A 19,298-nucleotide genomic window follows, 5' to 3' on the forward strand; every position below is an offset into this window, starting at 1 on the left:
CGTGGTAGAAGTTTGAGGGGGAGAAAGGCATAAATCAGCCGATAATGACCCCATGGAGCCATCAATGCGTCTGATGCATCCACCCAGGGATCTCTTGTCCTGGACACAAACCTCTGCACCTTCTGGTTGAGCCGAGAGGCCAGGAGGTCCAAATTTGGTATGCCCCACCTTAGGCAAAGGAGCCGGAATACATCCAGGTGCAACAACCATTCCCCTGGGTCCAGCAATTAACGACTTAGGTAGTCCGCCTACCAGTTTTCTACGCCCAGAATGTATATGGCCGACAGGGCCGGCACATGACGCTCTGCCCACTGGAGGATGTGAGCAACCTCCCATGGTGCAGCCGAGTTCCTTGTTCCTCCTTGATGGTTGACATATGCCACCCCCGTGATGTTGTCTGGCTGGATCCTGACCGGATGCCCCTGTAGCCTCCTGCACCGTGTGGAGAGGCACCGTCTGAACACCTGAAGCTTGAGCACATTGATCAGCAGTTGGGATTCTTCCCGCGACCAAAGGCCCTGGGCTGACAGTATGCCCAAAACTTCCTCAACCGGTCAGGCTGGCGTTCCTTGTGATCACGGTCCAATGGAGAGGAAGGAACGCTCCCCTGGACCAAAGGGAATCCTTGACTAACTGGCTCACCCGAATTTGACAATCCAGGGATAATGGGGATTTGTTCCATTTTGACAAAATCTCCTTTTGCAGGACTCGAGTGTGAAATTGAGTGTACGGTACCGCTTCATGAGGCCCAGAACTCGCATGCAGAAGCGCAGCGACGACCACCTGCGGTTCACCAATAACCTCACCGCAGCTTGAAGAGTCTGCAGCTCGTCTGAAGGGAGAAAAACTCTCGCTTCTGAGGAGTCCAACAGTAAGCCCAGGTACTCCAGGCGTTGAGTCGGCATTAAGACCGACTTCTTTAGGTTCAGCAACCGAACTCCCAGAGAGTCTGCATGGTGATCGCTACATCCTCCCTTAATTCTGAGGCGGAAGCTGCCCTCAGAAGGAGGTTGTCTAGGTAACCTGCGATTGCGATCCCACGTTGCTTTAACAGCGCCAGAATTGGAGCTAACACTCGTGGTGCTGACACCAGGCCAAAAGGGAGAGCCACAAACTGGTAGTGCTCTTCCCCGACTGCAAATTGCAGAAACCTCTGATGCCTGAGGCATATGGGCACATGTACAAATACGCGTCTTAGATATCCAGGGACGCCAGGAAGTCCCCCTGATGAAGTCCAGCAACCACGGAGCCAACTGATTCCATCCTGAACTTTTGCACTTTCATAAAGCTGTTGAGGGCCTTCTAGTCCAGGATTGAAAGTACCCGCTACTTTTTGGGGACTACAAACAGATTGGAGTAGAATCCCTGAAACCTTTCCAGCGTTGGTACAGGTCCCGTACTGCCCCAAACAGGGCTTCCCAACGAGCTGGAAGTAGAGGTAGGTTGGAGGGAAAAAATCTGTTTGGTGGAAAAGAAAGAAACTATCTTGTATCCTGATGAAACCAGTTCACAAACCCATTGGTCGGACAGTAGGGAGGTCCACCAAGCTGAAAACTCCCAAGACGACCCCTCACCCGAGAGTTGGGCGGGGGCAAACCTTCATGCGGTAACATTTTTTGCTCGCAGACTTGTTTGGCTTGCGAAACCAGGGACGCTTCTGTCCTTCAGCAGGCGCCTTGTCGGACTGGGAACACTTACCTGCCGACCCGGGCGGATGAAAAAGCCGCTTCTGAGCGGAAAAAGATGGCCCTTGCCTACAGCGTGTCTCCTTACCCTTCCTGGACTGTGGGAGCAACGTGCTCTTCCCACCGGTAACATTTTTAATAATGTCATCCAGCGAAGCTCCAAATAGCCTCTCACCTTAGAAGGGCAAATCCGCCAGTGCTTTTTTAGATGCCTGGTCTGCAGACCAGCATTTCAGCCAAATCAGGCACTGTAGCACCACTGCTGATACTGATGCTCTAGAGAGCAGGAGGACCATATCCAGGGCCGCATCACAGACATACTTAAGGCCATGCACTAACTGATCTGCCAATTCTACGTAGACCAGGGAAGACCGTTGCTTCTCCAATTCACGGTGCAACAACTTTGCCCATTCATTAAGCGTCTGCGACACCAAGGCTGTGGCAAGCACAGGTCGTAACGCTGACCCCGCCACCGCAAACATGGACCGGGCCACTGCCTCGGCCCTCCTGTCAGCAAGGTCCTTGAAGGCAGGAGTCCCTTCTACCGGAATCATGGCTATTTTATTTAACCTGGATACCGGAGGGACAGTGACCGGGGGAGACGCCCATTTTTCAGGAGGCTCTCCTCAAAGGGGTAAGGCACAGCCATTCTTCTTGCGACTGAAAAGGCCCGTTGCGGGCTTCCCCATTCCTTGCAGATGAACTTATCAAAATAAGTCAAATACGGAAACACCTTAGGCGTGCAGGCTGGTTTGCGGGACAAAAAGGGACCACCACCTCAGCAGAAGTTTCTGCTGCATCCTGTATCTTCAGGGTATCCTGCACTGCAGTGATAAGTGCTCCTACTAGCACTTTTTCCTGCGGACATAGAGTCATTCTTACTGTCCGAACGGTCCTGGTCCGCATCCTCTGACACGTCAGAACAGGGGCCGCCGGTCACCGCGGGACCTGACTCTGAATCAGAGCTCTCCCCAGAAGACGGGGAGGTGGGGGGCAGGGGGCAGTTTTTACCCCACTTGTGCCCGCACGCTGCTTCCACCCTGGCAACAAAGGTCTCCAGGACCGCCGACAAAGCGTCCATAGGCACCACATTTTTTGCAGGTGAGCCGGTTGCAATTGCAGGGATGTCTGGGGAAGAAGCGCCAGCCATGCTGACCCTCACTCGCCTGCCAAAACGTAAGGACTTAAGACAAGGTACACAAATCCCTCCCCCCTAGCTGCTCACAGACTGAGGGGCCCCTCCGCAGGACTCACCACCCTGACCGAGTGCTGCTGCTGACCACTCTACCCTGTTTCAGTCACAAAGTGCCCAGACTGAAAACTGCGCTGTTCAGAGGTACACAGACCCAGCACTAGAGGTAAAAACGCGCAGAGGCTACAAGAAAATGGCCGCCAGCCATCCTAGTAAAAAATCACCAAGAAAATGGGCGGCAAACATTCTAGAAAAGGCTGACAGCACATACACTACATAAGACTACAGGAAAATAGCTGCGGCCTCTTCTCAAGCAAAATAGCCCAAGCACCTCATAGAGAAGAAAAAAGGGCAGTAAAGAAAAACAATTGACCCTAACCACCAGCGGAGCCCCCCACTAAAGCCCGGAGTCCCCCTGGAGGACCCTCGGCCACATACACCACACCTCATGCCCCATCACACAGCAACCCCAGCAGGGGGAGGAGGGACTGAGGGATAGGGAGAGAGGAAAGGGAGAGTGAGAGACCCCCTAGGTGACCCCCCAGGGAATGCCCAGCTGCTCCATCCTGCCGAGGCAGGGAGAGCCATACTTACCCCTCCTGTCGGCATTGCTGGACGCATTCCCCCACAGACCCATCATCTGAGCAGTACGGTGTGGCTGTTGGCCACGACACACTGTGAAACGGACAGCAGTAGCCCGGTCATATGTGTGTCCCAGAGCATATAGTTCTCCGGCCACCCCATGAGCAGAAAGGGGTCTGTCTTGGCCGACCCAAGTGTAGCTAGGGTCTGCTCACGCTCAATGGCCAGGCTGGGGAGACAACAATGATCTATATTATCCAGCCTGTCACCCAACCCGGCTGTTGATTGTAGATCACATGATTAAAATTACAGAAAAGATTCCCAGGACCAAAGGTCCCCTCAGAGAGCCAGGTCCTTCTCCTACACTAGGCAGAAAAAAAACTGAGCTGCAGGAAGCAGGGTGAGGGGTTATAGCTGGGCAGTGCTGTGCAGTCTTGCTGTTTTTACATGTTTTACATGTTCTGCCTAGTCCTCTCCTGAAGGTGGCGTGATAACCCTAATGTCAAGAATTAAAGGAGCTGTGTCCGTCAATGAACGAAAGAGAAACGTCTGTAACGACAAGGATAAGTGAGTTTGGGTTAGAGGAACTTGACTGGCCTGCACAGTCCTGACCTCAACCCGATAGAAGAACCTTGGGATGAATTACAGCAAAGACTGTGAGTCAGGCCTTCTCGTCAACATCAGTGCCTGACCTCATAAATGTGCTTCTGGAACAATGGTCAAACATTCCTATAGACGCACTCCTAAACCTTGTGGAGAGCTTTCCCAGAAGAGTTGAAGCTGTTATAGCTGCAAAGGGTGGGCCAACTCAATAGTGAACCCTACGGACTAAGACTGGGATGCCATCAAAGTTCATGTGTGTGTAAAGGCAAGTGTCCCAATACTTTTGGTAATATAATGTGTAATCAAAATAAAAAACTCAGTGGTGATCAAGTACCACCAAAAGAAAACTCTATTTGCGTGAAAAAATCATATAAATTGTATTTGTGTACAGTGTTGCATGACCAAGCAATTGCCAAAAGGGGCCCGTACAAGGGGGTTGGCGGAAGGAGAGGATGCCCTGGGCAGGACCATTTACTGGATGAAGGGGGGTGCAGTAGAGGTACTGGTGTACCGGCCACGCTACATAGATAATGCACCCGACACAAGCCCGAGACCAGCCCCGCCCCGCACTTCCCTATCAGGCGGAGTAATCTCCGCCCGACAGGCGCTTCCTAGTCCCGGCCGGAGTGACGTCACTGAGAGGCCGGCCAGGAGGTGGGATAGGAAATGAACATGGAGTGCTGCCGCCCGCTAAAGCTATGACATGGGAGTGATCAAAGAGGAGGAACCAAGCAGGGCAATATCACACAAGCAAGCAGATTGCCATCTTTAGATGGCATAATTAACTCTGAATGGAGGGTGGGTTGGGGGCTATCGAGGGGAGTTTGCTTAATTAGCAATGGTATTAGTAATATGCAACAAAAAGGGGGTTAATGGTCTGTCACTGATGCATTAGCGGCCAGAGGCAGTTAATTACCCCTTTGTGCTGCATTAGTGGAACCAGTGGGTTAATTAACACTGACACTGGTGCCACTAATGCAGCACAAAGGGGTTAATTAACTACCAGTGGTCACTAATGCATCAGTGACAGAACATTAACCCTCTTCCTGCTGCATATGACCAATACCATTGCTAATTAATCACTTGCAGCTACAGGCATCGGGACGTACCCACACATCACTGCCTGTTTCGGTGCACGCTCCTCCCACCTACTCCCCTGTGATTGTACACAGCGAGAGTCTGTCAGCAGATCCCAGATAATTATTCATGGCTGGGAGCTGCTGATCGGCTGTGTCCAATCACAGCCTAGAGCTCTGTGTTGACAATCAACCGATCCCATCGTTTGTAGGCGTTTCACGGCGGGGAAGCCCAGGTTTACATCTTTGTCCTGGGTCCTGGATGACCTTGTCCCGGCATTGATTGCCAGTTAACCAGTTGCTGACTGTGCACTGTAGTTTTACTGCTAAAGTGTGGGCTGGCTGCGTAGAATCCCATATATATATATATATATATATATATATATATATATATATATATATATATATATGATTTTGCATTTCTAGGTAGGGTGCGTGCGCATGCCTGCCCACCCGGCTGTACTGTCAATGGCTCCAGTGCATGCCGATCAGCGAAGCAAGTGACAGGAGAGAGCTCTAGGTAGGTAAACAACACAGAGCTTTCTAGTGGCGATGTGCCAGCGGCGATGTGCCATTTTGTTTTACTGCCAAGCAGGGAATAAAAACTGGCACATCCCTTCGTAAAAGCACCTCACAGTAAACCCTTTAATTGCCCAGATGTTACCCCTTCCCAGCCAATGTAATTAGTCCAGTCTCAGTGTTATTAGCACTGATCACTATATTAATGTCACTGGTGATGTCAGTTCCTACAAAGTGTCAGACTGCCTGCCATACTATCACAGTCCTGCTATAAGTCGCTGACCACTGCCACTACTAGTATAAAAAAATAAAAATGCCAGTATACAGTATATATACCATAGTTTGTAACTCTCATGCAAACCAATTACCATATTTATCTGCGTATAACACGCACTTTTTCCCCCCTAAAATCAGGGGGAAATCGGGGGTGCGTGTTATACGCCGATCCCCCGCTGTTTCTATACCCTTTTGCCGCTCTCTGCAGCTTCTGGGTATTTTCGGCTATCTTCAGCCATTCTTGGCTATCTTTGGCTATTCTCGGCTGTTCTCAGCGGCTTTCGGCTTTCCGAGTGTGGCCGAAAATAGCCGAGAATGCCCGAAAAAAGCCAATTGCGGCCGAAAATAGCCGATTGTGGACGAAAATACCCAAAGGCCCCCGAGAGCGGCCGGAGAACTACCGAGCGCCGCCAAGATACACAGGACATCCGCTCTGTATCTGGGCGGCGCCATTTTTAAATCAAATAATTTTAAAATGACTCACAAGGCTGCAATTGCACTGACAAGGTTGTATTGATGGGCATTTAAATGTACCGTAAGTTTTTTTTTCCTTAAACTTCCCTCCTAAAGGCTTTTTTCTTTTAAATTCTCTCCTAAACTTGGGGTGCGTGTTATACATCGATAAATACGGTAATATACGCCTATTGGGATAGTTTTTTTTTTAAACAAAAATATTTAGCAAAATACATTTTGTCCAAAATTCATGAAGAAATTCGATTTTAAAATCTGTTATTGGAAAATTTGTTATTGGATATGTTTTAGAGCAGAAAGTAAAAAATATATATTTTTTAAAAAGGTACAGTCGTTTTCTGTTTATATAATAAAAAACCCAGGGGTGATCAAATACAGAAAGCTCTGTAGGGGGAAAAAATGATATAAATTTGGTTTGAGTACAGCAATGCATGACCGCGCAATTACCATTTAAAGCAGAGCTTCACACAAAAATGGAACCTCCGCTTTTCGGAACCCCCCCCCTACTCCGGTGTCACATTTGGCACATTTCAGGGGGGAGGGTCTAAAACAGGTATTTGCACCCACTTCAAGGCATAGACTCCCATGGGAGTCTATGCCTCTTCCTGTCCCGCTGCGCTGTCTGCTGGGACACACACGGGTCCCAGAGACAACAGGGACCATTTGGATTGCGCTGCGTGACTCGCGCATGCGCAGTAGGGAACAGGTAAGTGATTCCGCAAGGCTTAATTTCCTGATTCCCTTAGCGAAGATGGCGGCGGCAACATCTGAGGACCGAGGGACGGTTTGGCCTCAGGTGCCGACATCGCTGGACCCTGGGACGGGTGAGTGTCCTTATTTTAAAAGTCAGCAGCTGCAGTATTTGTATCTACTGACTTTAAAAAAAAAAAAAAAAAATTTGTGGGACTCCCGCTTTAAAGTATACTCAATAGCAAAAAATGCTCTAGTCATGAAGGGAGTAAAATCTTTCAGAGGTCAAGTGGTTAAAGTAGCACAGTGCGGTCTAGGCATAGAGGGGATAAACCCTTCTGGGGGTCAAGTGGTTAAAAATGTAATCTATATAAAACGATATAAAAAAATAATTTAAAAAAAACAAACGTCATCTATATAACCTGAACTGCTACATTCTGCAAGGTAATATTAGCATGCTATGCGAGTTGATCCCCAAAAAAACGAGAGGTGAAGTATGGATCTGATGAAGATTTGATAATACATTGATAAGTCATTAATTCATACCCTTAAGCCTCGTACACATGATATTATCGGACAAATGATAGTCTATTATTTTTTTGCATGGCAGTCTCCATAAAAAGAAGAGGTTACTAAAGTACGAATATTCTCGTATGACAGAATACAAATGTATTGAATTTTTGGATGAAAACTGTACGATCAGGTATCGTACGAGAAAAACCTTTGTGTTTGTCCCTTCAGAAAATATCACAAGAAAATGGTACGATCAGATTATTGTACGATCGTTTTCGAAAAACTGTCGTCCGATTTTCTGACCGTGTGCACTAGGGCTTTAGGCAAAATCTGCAGCATTTTACAGGGAAAGTAATGAAAATCTTCCCGACCAGGGAAGCAGCGATGGAATTATTGCCGATTGTGATACAAGGGACAAGTTGCCCGGTGCGGAGCCTCTCACGGAAAGGACTTTAGGACCAATGATGATGGACTTCAGGAGCAATGAATTACTTTACTCTCAGCCTCCACACTCTTGTTGCTAGGCAGACGGAAATCCATTTTTCTCTATGAAGCAGATGCCAATTTGTACAATGTTTTCCTAGCGATCAGCCAGGAAGACTCTACGCCAGCTAGATGTCTCCTGATGTATGATCCATTCTTTCCAATCAGTGGTCCTCAATAATGTGACTCCTCCATCAACATGTCATCCATCCCACACACAATCCCAGCTACACCAACCTATATACACTGTCTATGGCCATCTGATGGGTATCAGGCACCTGAGTACACAAACCCCAGCACAATTCTCAGGGTCTCATCAGAACGGATAGTCATTATATACATAAATGCAGAAAAAAAGAATGCATACACGCCACATGAATGCCCATTCTCACCCAGACACACCATAGCCCTGTACATCACATGTACCATCCGCTATTTGTCACCTGGGAGCTGTCCTTATGGTACAATATCTCCCTGTCACAGGCTGCCATCCTCCGGTGTATTAGACCGTTCCCAGCCACCGGTACCCCATCCTTGCGCTGCAACCAAGGAGCGAGGCTTGATGGGAAACGTAGTCTTCTCCCTGTCACAGCCTCGGCACTGCAGCATCAGCACACATCATCTCCCAGAATACACCGCGCCGACACAACCACTCGTCACTTGACAGAACGCCTTAGCGCCCTCTGGTGTGGCCACAGCAGTGCTGCAGTCTTCTGACAGCTGAGAAATAATACAGAAAGCTGAACCGAGCAATGGGAAACATCAAATATTATCTATTGTGATAAAGACGTGTTTGTTCTGGCTTGGAGCTTGGTGTGCGTTGTGGATTTCATCCACATATGTCCAATAATCTAGAGTAAGATTTTTGGAGAAGATTCCTGTAGTCAAGACCAAGCACTACTGCTCTTTATTAAGTAAAGGAGGGGTCTCCAAACTTTCTAAACAAAGGGCCAGTTCCATGTCCTTCAGGCTTTAGGGGGGGAAAGACTATTGAGAGTAGGAAAGATCCAAAAATCAATGCTCCATCGATGTCAGTAAAAAGAATTGTGTCCTTCATTGGTGTTTTTGGGAGGAATTGTGCCCCTTCATTGGTGTCTTTGGGAGGAATTGTGCCCCTTCATTGGTGTCTTTGGTTAGAATTGTACCCCATCATTGGTGTCTTTAGGAGGAATTGTGCCCCTTCATTGGTGTCTTTGGTTAGAATTGTACCCCATCATTGGTGTCTTTGGGAGGAATTGTGCCCCTTCATTGGTGTCTTTGGGAGGAATTGTGCCCCTTCATTGGTGTCTTTGGTTAGAATTGTACCCCATCATTGGTGTCTTTAGGAGGAATTGTGCCCCTTCATTGGTGTCTTTGGTTAGAATTGTACCCCATCATTGGTGTCTTTGGGAGGAATTGTGCCCCTTCATTGGTGTCTTTGGGAGGAATTGTGCCCCTTCATTGGTGTCTTTGGTTAGAATTGTACCCCATCATTGGTGTCTTTAGGAGGAATTGTGCCCCTTCATTGGTGTCTTTGGTTAGAATTGTACCCCATCATTGGTGTCTTTAGGAGGAATTGTGCCCCTTCATTGGTGTCTTTGGTTAGAATTGTACCCCATCATTGGTGTCTTTAGGAGGAATTGTGCCCCTTCATTGGTGTCTTTGGTTAGAATTGTACCCCATCATTGGTGTCTTTGGGAGGAATTGTGCCCCTTCATTGGTGTCTTTGGGAGGAGTTGTGCCCCTTCATTGGTGTCTTTGGGAGGAATTGTACCCCATCATTGGTGTCTTTAGGAGGAATTGTGCCCCTTCATTGGTGTCTTTGGGAGGAATTGTACCCCATCATTGGTGTCTTTAGGAGGAATTGTGCCCCTTCATTTGTGTCTTTGGTTAGAATTGTACCCCATCATTGGTGTCTTTAGGAGGAATTGTGCCCCTTCATTGGTGTCTTTGGTTAGAATTGTACCCCATCATTGGTGTCTTTGGGAGGAATTGTGCCCCTTCATTGGTGTCTTTGGGAGGAATTGTGCCCCTTCATTGGTGTCTTTGGTTAGAATTGTACCCCATCATTGGTGTCTTTAGGAGGAATTGTGCCCCTTCATTGGTGTCTTTGGTTAGAATTGTACCCCATCATTGGTGTCTTTAGGAGGAATTGTGCCCCTTCATTGGTGTCTTTGGTTAGAATTGTACCCCATCATTGGTGTCTTTAGGAGGAATTGTGCCCCTTCATTGGTGTCTTTGGTTAGAATTGTACCCCATCATTGGTGTCTTTGGGAGGAATTGTGCCCCTTCATTGGTGTCTTTGGGAGGAATTGTGCCCCTTCATTGGTGTCTTTGGGAGGAATTGTACCCCATCATTGGTGTCTTTAGGAGGAATTGTGCCCCTTCATTGGTGTCTTTGGGAGGAATTGTACCCCATCATTGGTGTCTTTAGGAGGAATTGTGCCCCTTCATTGGTGTCTTTGGGAGGAATTGTACCCCATCATTGGTGTCTTTAGGAGGAATTGTGCCCCTTCATTGGTGTCTTTGGTTAGAATTGTACCCCATCATTGGTGTCTTTGGGAGGAATTGTGCCCCTTCATTGGTGTCTTTGGGAGGAATTGTGCCCCTTCATTGGTGTCTTTGGGAGGAATTGTACCCCATCATTGGTGTCTTTGTGAGGAATAGTACCCCTTCATTGGTGTCTTTGGGAGGAATTAATTGTGCCCCACCATTGGGGTCTTTGGGAGGAATTGTGCCCCATCATTGGTGTCTTTGGGAGGAATTGTGCCCCTCTATTGGCGTCTTTGGGAGGAATTGTGCCCTATCTTTGGTGTCTTTGGGAGGAACTGTGCTCCTACATTGGTGTCTTTGGAAAGAATTGTGTCCTTCATTGGTGTCTTTGGAAAGAATTGTGCTCTTCATTGGTGTCTTTGGGAGGAATTGTGCCCCGTCATTTGTGTCTTTGGGAGGAATTGTGCCCTTCATTGGTGTCCTTGGGGGGAATTGTGTCCTTTATTGGTGTCTTTGGGAGGAATTGTGCCCTTCATTGGTGCCTTTGGGAGGAATTGTGCCCCGTCATTTGTGTCTTTGGGAGGAATTGTGCCCCTCATTGGTGTCTTTGGGAGGAATTGTGCCCTTCATTGGTGTCTTTGGGAGGAATTATGCTCCTACATTGGTGTCTTTGGGAGGAATTGTGCCCCTTGGTGTCTTTGGGAGGAATTGTGCCCCTCCATTGGTGTCTTTGGGAGGAATTGTGCCCCTCCATTGGTGTCTTTCAGAGGAATTGTGCCCCATCATTGGTGTCTTTGGGAGGAACTGTGCCCCATCATTGGTGCCTTTGGGAGGAATTGTGCCCCATCATTTGTGTCTTTGGGGGGAATTGTGCCTCTTCATTGGTGTCGAGGAATTGTGCACCATCGTTAGTGTTATTGGGAGGAATTGTACCCCACCATTGGTGTCTTTCAGAGGAATTGTGCCCCATCATTGGTGTCTTTGGGAGGAACTGTGCCATTCATTGGTGTCTTTGGGGAGAATTGTGCCCTTCATTGGTGTCTTTGGGAGGAATCGTGCCCCATCAGTGGTGTCTTTGGGAGGAATTGTGCCCCTCCATTGGTGTCTTTGGAAGGAATTGTGCCCTTCCATTGGTGTCTTTGTGAGGAATTGTGCCCCATCAGTGGTGTCTTTGGGAGGAATTGTGCCCCTTGGTGTCTTTGGGAGGAATTGTGCCCTTCCATTGGTCTTTGGGAGGAATTGTGCCCCTCCATTGGTGTCTTTGGGAGGAATTGTGCCCCATCACTGGTGTCTTTGGGAGGAATTGTGCCCTTCCATTGGTGTCTTTGGGAGGAATTGTGCCCTTCCATTGGTCTTTGGGAGGAATTGTGCCCCTCCATTGGTGTCTTTGGGAGGAATTGAGCCCCATCATTGGTGTCTTTGGGAGAAATTGTGCCCCATCGATGTCTTTGGAAGGAATTGTGCCCCCATCATTGGTGTCTTTGGGAGGAGTTGTTCTCCTATATTGGTGTCTTTGGGAGGAATTGTGCCCCATCATTGGTGTCTGGGAGGAATTGTGCCCCTCCATTGGTGTCTTTGGGAGGAATTGTGGCCCTCCATTGGTGTCTTTGGGAGGAATTGTGCCCCATCACTGGTGTCTTTGGAAAGAATTGTGTCCTTCATTGGTGTCTTTGGAAAGAATTGTACTCTTCATTGGTGTCTTTGGGAGGAATTGTGCCCCATCATTGGTGCCTTTGGGAGGAATTGTGCCCCATCATTTGTGTCTTTGGGGGGGAATTGTGCCTCTTCATTGGTGTCGAGGAATTGTGCCCCATCGTTAGTGTTATTGGGAGGAATTGTACCCCACCATTGGTGTCTTTCAGAGGAATTGTGCCCCATCATTGGTGTCTTTGGGAGGAACTGTGCCCTCCATTGGTGTCTTTGGGAGGAATTGAGCCCCATCATTGGTGTCCTTGGGAGAAATTGTGCCCCATCGGTGTCTTTGGAAGGAATTGTGCCCCATCAGTGGTGTCTTTGGGAGGAGGTGTTCTCCTATATTGGTGTCTTTGGGAGGAATTGTGTCCCATCATTGGTGTCTGGGAGGAATTGTGCCCCTTCATTGGTGTCTTTGGGAGGAATTGTGCCCCTCCATTGGTGTCTTTGGAAAGAATTGTGTCCTTCATTGGTGTCTTTGGAAAGAATTGTGCTCTTCATTGGTGTCTTTGGGAGGAATTGTGCCCCGTCATTTGTGTCTTTGGGAGGAATTGTGCCCTTCATTGGTGTCTTTGGGGGGAATTGTGTCCTTCATTGGTGTCTTTGGGAGGAATTGTGCCCTTCATTGGTGTATTTGGGAGGAATTGTGCCCCGTCATTTGTGTCTTTGGGAGGAATTGTGCCCCTCATTGGTGTCTTTGGGAGGAATTGTGCCCTTCATTGGTGTCTTTGGGAGGAATTATGCTCCTACATTGGTGTCTTTGGGAGGAATTGTGCCCCTTGGTGTCTTTGGGAGGAATTGTGCCCCTCCATTGGTGTCTTTGGGAGGAATTGTGCTCCATCATTGGTGTCTTTGGGACAAATTGTGCCCCATCGGTGTCTTTGGAAGGAATTGTGCCCCATCATTGGTGTCTTTGGGAGGAGTTGTTCTCCTACATTGGTGTCTTTGGGAGGAATTGTGTCCCATCATTGGTGTCTGGGAGGAATTGTGCCCCTCCATTGGTGTCTTTGGGAGGAATTGTGCCCCAACACTGGTGTCTTTGGGAGGAATTGTGCCCCTCCATTGGTGTCTTTGGAAGAAATTGTGCCCCATCGGTGTCTTTGGAAGGAATTGTGCCCCATCATTGGTGTCTTTGGGAGGAGTTGTTCTCCTACATTGGTGTCTTTGGGAGGAATTGTGCCCCACCATTGGTGTCTTTCAGAGGAATTGTGCCCCATCATTGGTGTCTTTGGGAGGAACTGTGCCCCATCATTGGTGCCTTTGGGAGGAATTGTGCCCCATCATTTGTGTCTTTGGGGGGAATTGTGCCTCTTCATTGGTGTCGAGGAATTGTGCACCATCGTTAGTGTTATTGGGAGGAATTGTACCCCACCATTGGTGTCTTTCAGAGGAATTGTGCCCCATCATTGGTGTCTTTGGGAGGAACTGTGCCCTTCATTGGTGTCTTTGGGGAGAATTGTGCCCTTCATTGGTGTCTTTGGGAGGAATCGTGCCCCATCAGTGGTGTCTTTGGGAGGAATTGTGCCCCTCCATTGGTGTCTTTGGAAGGAATTGTGCCTTCCATTGGTGTCTTTGTGAGGAATTGTGCCCCATCAGTGGTGTCTTTGGGAGGAATTGTGCCCCTTGGTGTCTTTGGGAGGAATTGTGCCCCATCATTGGTGTCTTTGGGAGGAACTGTGCCCTCCATTGGTGTCTTTGGGAGGAATTGAGCCCCATCATTGGTGTCCTTGGGAGAAATTGTGCCCCATCGGTGTCTTTGGAAGGAATTGTGGCCCATCAGTGGTGTCTTTGGGAGGAGTTGTTCTCCTATATTGGTGTCTTTGGGAGGAATTGTGTCCCATCATTGGTGTCTGGGAGGAATTGTGCCCCTCCATTGGTGTCTTTGGGAGGAATTGTGCCCCTCCATTGGTGTCTTTGGAAAGAATTGTGTCCTTCATTGGTGTCTTTGGAAAGAATTGTGCTCTTCATTGGTGTCTTTGGGAGGAATTGTGCCCCGTCATTTGTGTCTTTGGGAGGAATTGTGCCCTTCATTGGTGTCTTTGGGGGGAATTGTGTCCTTCATTGGTGTCTTTGGGAGGAATTGTGCCCTTCATTGGTGTCTTTGGGAGGAATTGTGCCCCGTCATTTGTGTCTTTGGGAGGAATTGTGCCCCTCATTGGTGTCTTTGGGAGGAATTGTGCCCTTCATTGGTGTCTTTGGGAGGAATTATGCTCCTACATTGGTGTCTTTGGGAGGAATTGTGCCCCTTGGTGTCTTTGGGAGGAATTGTGCCCCTCCATTGGTGTCTTTGGGAGGAATTGTGCCCCATCATTGGTGTCTTTGGGACAAATTGTGCCCCATCGGTGTCTTTGGAAGGAATTGTGCCCCATCATTGGTGTCTTTGGGAGGAGTTGTTCTCCTACATTGGTGTCTTTGGGAGGAATTGTGTCCCATCATTGGTGTCTGGGAAGAAATGTGCCCCTCCATTGGTGTCTTTGGGAGGAATTGTGCCCCAACACTGGTGTCTTTGGGAGGAATTGTGCCCCTCCATTGGTGTCTTTGGAAGAAATTGTGCCCCATCGGTGTCTTTGGAAGGAATTGTGCCCCATCATTGGTGTCTTTGGGAGGAGTTGTTCTCCTACATTGGTGTCTTTGGAAGGAATTGTGCCCCACCATTGGTGTCTTTCAGAGGAATTGTGCCCCATCATTGGTGTCTTTGGGAGGAACTGTGCCCCATCATTGGTGCCTTTGGGAGGAATTGTGCCCCATCATTTGTGTCTTTGGGGGGAATTGTGCCTCTTCATTGGTGTCGAGGAATTGTGCACCATCGTTAGTGTTATTGGGAGGAATTGTACCCCACCATTGGTGTCTTTCAGAGGAATTGTGCCCCATCATTGGTGTCTTTGGGAGGAACTGTGCCCTTCATTGGTGTCTTTGGGGAGAATTGTGCCCTTCATTGGTGTCTTTGGGAGGACTCGTGCCCCATCAGTGGTGTCTTTGGGAGGAATTGTGCCCCTCCATTGGTGTCTTTGGAAGGAATTGTGCCCTTCCATTGGTGTCTTTGTGAGGAATTGTGCCCCATCAGTGGTGTCTTTGGGAGGAATTGTGCCCCTTGGTGTCTTTGGGAGGAATTGTGCCCTTCCATTGGTCTTTGGGAGGAATTGTGTCCCTCCATTGGTGTCTTTGGGAGGAATTGTGCCCCATCACTGGTGTCTTTGGGAGGAATTGTGCCCTTCCATTGGTGTCTTTGGGAGGAATTGTGCCCTTCCATTGGTCTTTGGGAGGAATTGTGCTCCTCCATTGGTGTCTTTGGGAGGAATTGAGCCCCATCATTGGTGTCTTTGGGAGAAATTGTTCCCCATCGATGTCTTTGGAAGGAATTGTGCCCCATCATTGGTGTCTTTGGGAGGAGTTGTTCTCCTATATTGGTGTCTTTGGGAGGAATTGTGCCCCATCATTGGTGTCTGGGAGGAATTGTGCCCCTCCATTGGTGTCTTTGGGAGGAATTGTGCCCCTCCATTGGTATCTTTGCGAGGAATTGTGCCCCATCACTGGTGTCTTTGGAAAGAATTGTGTCCTTCATTGGTGTCTTTGGAAAGAATTGTGCCCCATCATTGGTGCCTTTGGGAGGAATTGTGCCCCATCATTTGTGTCTTTGGGGGGGAATTGTGCCTCTTCATTGGTGTCGAGGAATTGTGCCCCATCGTTAGTGTTATTGGGAGGAATTGTACCCCACCATTGCTGTCTTTCAGAGGAATTGTGCCCCATCATTGGTGTCTTTGGGAGGAACTGTGCCCTCCATTGGTGTCTTTGGGAGGAATTGAGCCCCATCATTGGTGTCCTTGGGAGAAATTGTGCCCCATCGGTGTCTTTGGAAGGAATTGTGCCCCATCAGTGGTGTCTTTGGGAGGAGTTGTTCTCCTATATTGGTGTCTTTGGGAGGAATTGTGTCCCATCATTGGTGTCTGGGAGGAATTGTGCCCCTCCATTGGTGTCTTTGGGAGGAATTGTGCCCCTCCATTGGTGTCTTTGGAAAGAATTGTGTCCTTCATTGGTGTCTTTGGAAAGAATTGTGCTCTTCATTGGTGTCTTTGGGAGGAATTGTGCCCCGTCATTTGTGTCTTTGGGAGGAATTGTGCCCTTCATTGGTGTCTTTGGGGGGAATTGTGCCCTTCATTGGTGTCTTTGGGAGGAATTGTGCCCCGTCATTTGTGTCTTTGGGAGGAATTGTGCCCCTCATTGGTGTCTTTGGGAGGAATTGTGCCCTTCATTGGTGTCTTTGGGAGGAATTATGCTCCTACATTGGTGTCTTTGGGAGGAATTGTGCCCCTTGGTGTCTTTGGGAGGAATTGTGCCCCTCCATTGGTGTCTTTGGGAGAAATTGTGCCCCATCGGTGTCTTTGGAAGGAATTGTGCCCCATCAGTGGTGTCTTTGGGAGGAGGTGTTCTCCTATATTGGTGTCTTTGGGAGGAATTGTGTCCCATCATTGGTGTCTGGGAGGAATTGTGCCCCTCCATTGGTGTCTTTGGGAGGAATTGTGCCCCTCCATTGGTGTCTTTGGAAAGAATTGTGTCCTTCATTGGTGTCTTTGGAAAGAATTGTGCTCTTCATTGGTGTCTTTGGGAGGAATTGTGCCCCGTCATTTGTGTCTTTGGGAGGAATTGTGCCCTTCATTGGTGTCTTTGGGGGGAATTGTGTCCTTCATTGGTGTCTTTGGGAGGAATTGTGCCCTTCATTGGTGTATTTGGGAGGAATTGTGCCCCGTCATTTGTGTCTTTGGGAGGAATTGTGCCCCTCATTGGTGTCTTTGGGAGGAATTGTGCCCTTCATTGGTGTCTTTGGGAGGAATTATGCTCCTACATTGGTGTCTTTGGGAGGAATTGTGCCCCTTGGTGTCTTTGGGAGGAATTGTGCCCCTCCATTGGTGTCTTTGGGAGGAATTGTGCTCCATCATTGGTGTCTTTGGGACAAATTGTGCCCCATCGGTGTCTTTGGAAGGAATTGTGCCCCATCATTGGTGTCTTTGGGAGGAGTTGTTCTCCTACATTGGTGTCTTTGGGAGGAATTGTGTCCCATCATTGGTGTCTGGGAGGAATTGTGCCCCTCCATTGGTGTCTTTGGGAGGAATTGTGCCCCAACACTGGTGTCTTTGGGAGGAATTGTGCCCCTCCATTGGTGTCTTTGGAAGAAATTGTGCCCCATCGGTGTCTTTGGAAGGAATTGTGCCCCATCATTGGTGTCTTTGGGAGGAGTTGTTCTCCTACATTGGTGTCTTTGGGAGGAATTGTGCCCCACCATTGGTGTCTTTCAGAGGAATTGTGCCCCATCATTGGTGTCTTTGGGAGGAACTGTGCCCCATCATTGGTGCCTTTGGGAGGAATTGTGCCCCATCATTTGTGTCTTTGGGGGGAATTGTGCCTCTTCATTGGTGTCGAGGAATTGTGCACCATCGTTAGTGTTATTGGGAGGAATTGTACCCCACCATTGGTGTCTTTCAGAGGAATTGTGCCCCATCATTGGTGTCTTTGGGAGGAACTGTGCCCTTCATTGGTGTCTTTGGGGAGAATTGTGCCCTTCATTGGTGTCTTTGGGAGGAATCGTGCCCCATCAGTGGTGTCTTTGGGAGGAATTGTGCCCCTCCATTGGTGTCTTTGGAAGGAATTGTGCCTTCCATTGGTGTCTTTGTGAGGAATTGTGCCCCATCAGTGGTGTCTTTGGGAGGAATTGTGCCCCTTGGTGTCTTTGGGAGGAATTGTGCCCCATCATTGGTGTCTTTGGGAGGAACTGTGCCCTCCATTGGTGTCTTTGGGAGGAATTGAGCCCCATCATTGGTGTCCTTGGGAGAAATTGTGCCCCATCGGTGTCTTTGGAAGGAATTGTGGCCCATCAGTGGTGTCTTTGGGAGGAGTTGTTCTCCTATATTGGTGTCTTTGGGAGGAATTGTGTCCCATCATTGGTGTCTGGGAGGAATTGTGCCCCTCCATTGGTGTCTTTGGGAGGAATTGTGCCCCTCCATTGGTGTCTTTGGAAAGAATTGTGTCCTTCATTGGTGTCTTTGGAAAGAATTGTGCTCTTCATTGGTGTCTTTGGGAGGAATTGTGCCCCGTCATTTGTGTCTTTGGGAGGAATTGTGCCCTTCATTGGTGTCTTTGGGGGGAATTGTGTCCTTCATTGGTGTCTTTGGGAGGAATTGTGCCCTTCATTGGTGTCTTTGGGAGGAATTGTGCCCCGTCATTTGTGTCTTTGGGAGGAATTGTGCCCCTCATTGGTGTCTTTGGGAGGAATTGTGCCCTTCATTGGTGTCTTTGGGAGGAATTATGCTCCTACATTGGTGTCTTTGGGAGGAATTGTGCCCCTTGGTGTCTTTGGGAGGAATTGTGCCCCTCCATTGGTGTCTTTGGGAGGAATTGTGCCCCATCATTGGTGTCTTTGGGACAAATTGTGCCCCATCGGTGTCTTTGGAAGGAATTGTGCCCCATCATTGGTGTCTTTGGGAGGAGTTGTTCTCCTACATTGGTGTCTTTGGGAGGAATTGTGTCCCATCATTGGTGTCTGGGAAGAATTGTGCCCCTCCATTGGTGTCTTTGGGAGGAATTGTGCCCCAACACTGGTGTCTTTGGGAGGAATTGTGCCCCTCCATTGGTGTCTTTGGAAGAAATGGTGCCCCATCGGTGTCTTTGGAAGGAATTGTGCCCCATCATTGGTGTCTTTGGGAGGAGTTGTTCTCCTACATTGGTGTCTTTGGAAGGAATTGTGCCCCACCATTGGTGTCTTTCAGAGGAATTGTGCCCCATCATTGGTGTCTTTGGGAGGAACTGTGCCCCATCATTGGTGCCTTTGGGAGGAATTGTGCCCCATCATTTGTGTCTTTGGGGGGAATTGTGCCTCTTCATTGGTGTCGAGGAATTGTGCACCATCGTTAGTGTTATTGGGAGGAATTGTACCCCACCATTGGTGTCTTTCAGAGGAATTGTGCCCCATCATTGGTGTCTTTGGGAGGAACTGTGCCCTTCATTGGTGTCTTTGGGGAGAATTGTGCCCTTCATTGGTGTCTTTGGGAGGAC

At 48.7% G+C, this 19,298-nt stretch overlaps 1 protein-coding gene across 2 annotated transcripts in view; it reads right to left on the reverse strand.

Moving 5' to 3' along the window:
* Window positions 1-8,706, reverse strand: part of LOC143974325 (survival motor neuron protein 1-like) — a 59,420-nt gene extending 50,714 nt beyond the window's left edge. Inside the window, exon 1 of one of the 2 annotated variants that reach the window (XM_077475576.1) lies at window positions 8,534-8,706. In XM_077475576.1, the coding sequence (XP_077331702.1) occupies window positions 8,534-8,581 (48 nt within the window). In that variant the 5' untranslated portion in view covers window positions 8,582-8,706. The remainder of the gene's footprint in view (window positions 1-8,533) is intronic. The other variant, XM_077475575.1, reaches the window with a different exon arrangement.
* Between the last annotated feature and the right edge of the window lie 10,592 nt (window positions 8,707-19,298).

Source organism: Lithobates pipiens, unplaced genomic scaffold, assembly GCF_037356315.1.
Source record: "Lithobates pipiens isolate NorthernLeopardFrog02 unplaced genomic scaffold, aLitPip1_a1.2 Scaffold_13, whole genome shotgun sequence".
NCBI classification, from domain to species: domain Eukaryota; kingdom Metazoa; phylum Chordata; class Amphibia; order Anura; family Ranidae; genus Lithobates; species Lithobates pipiens.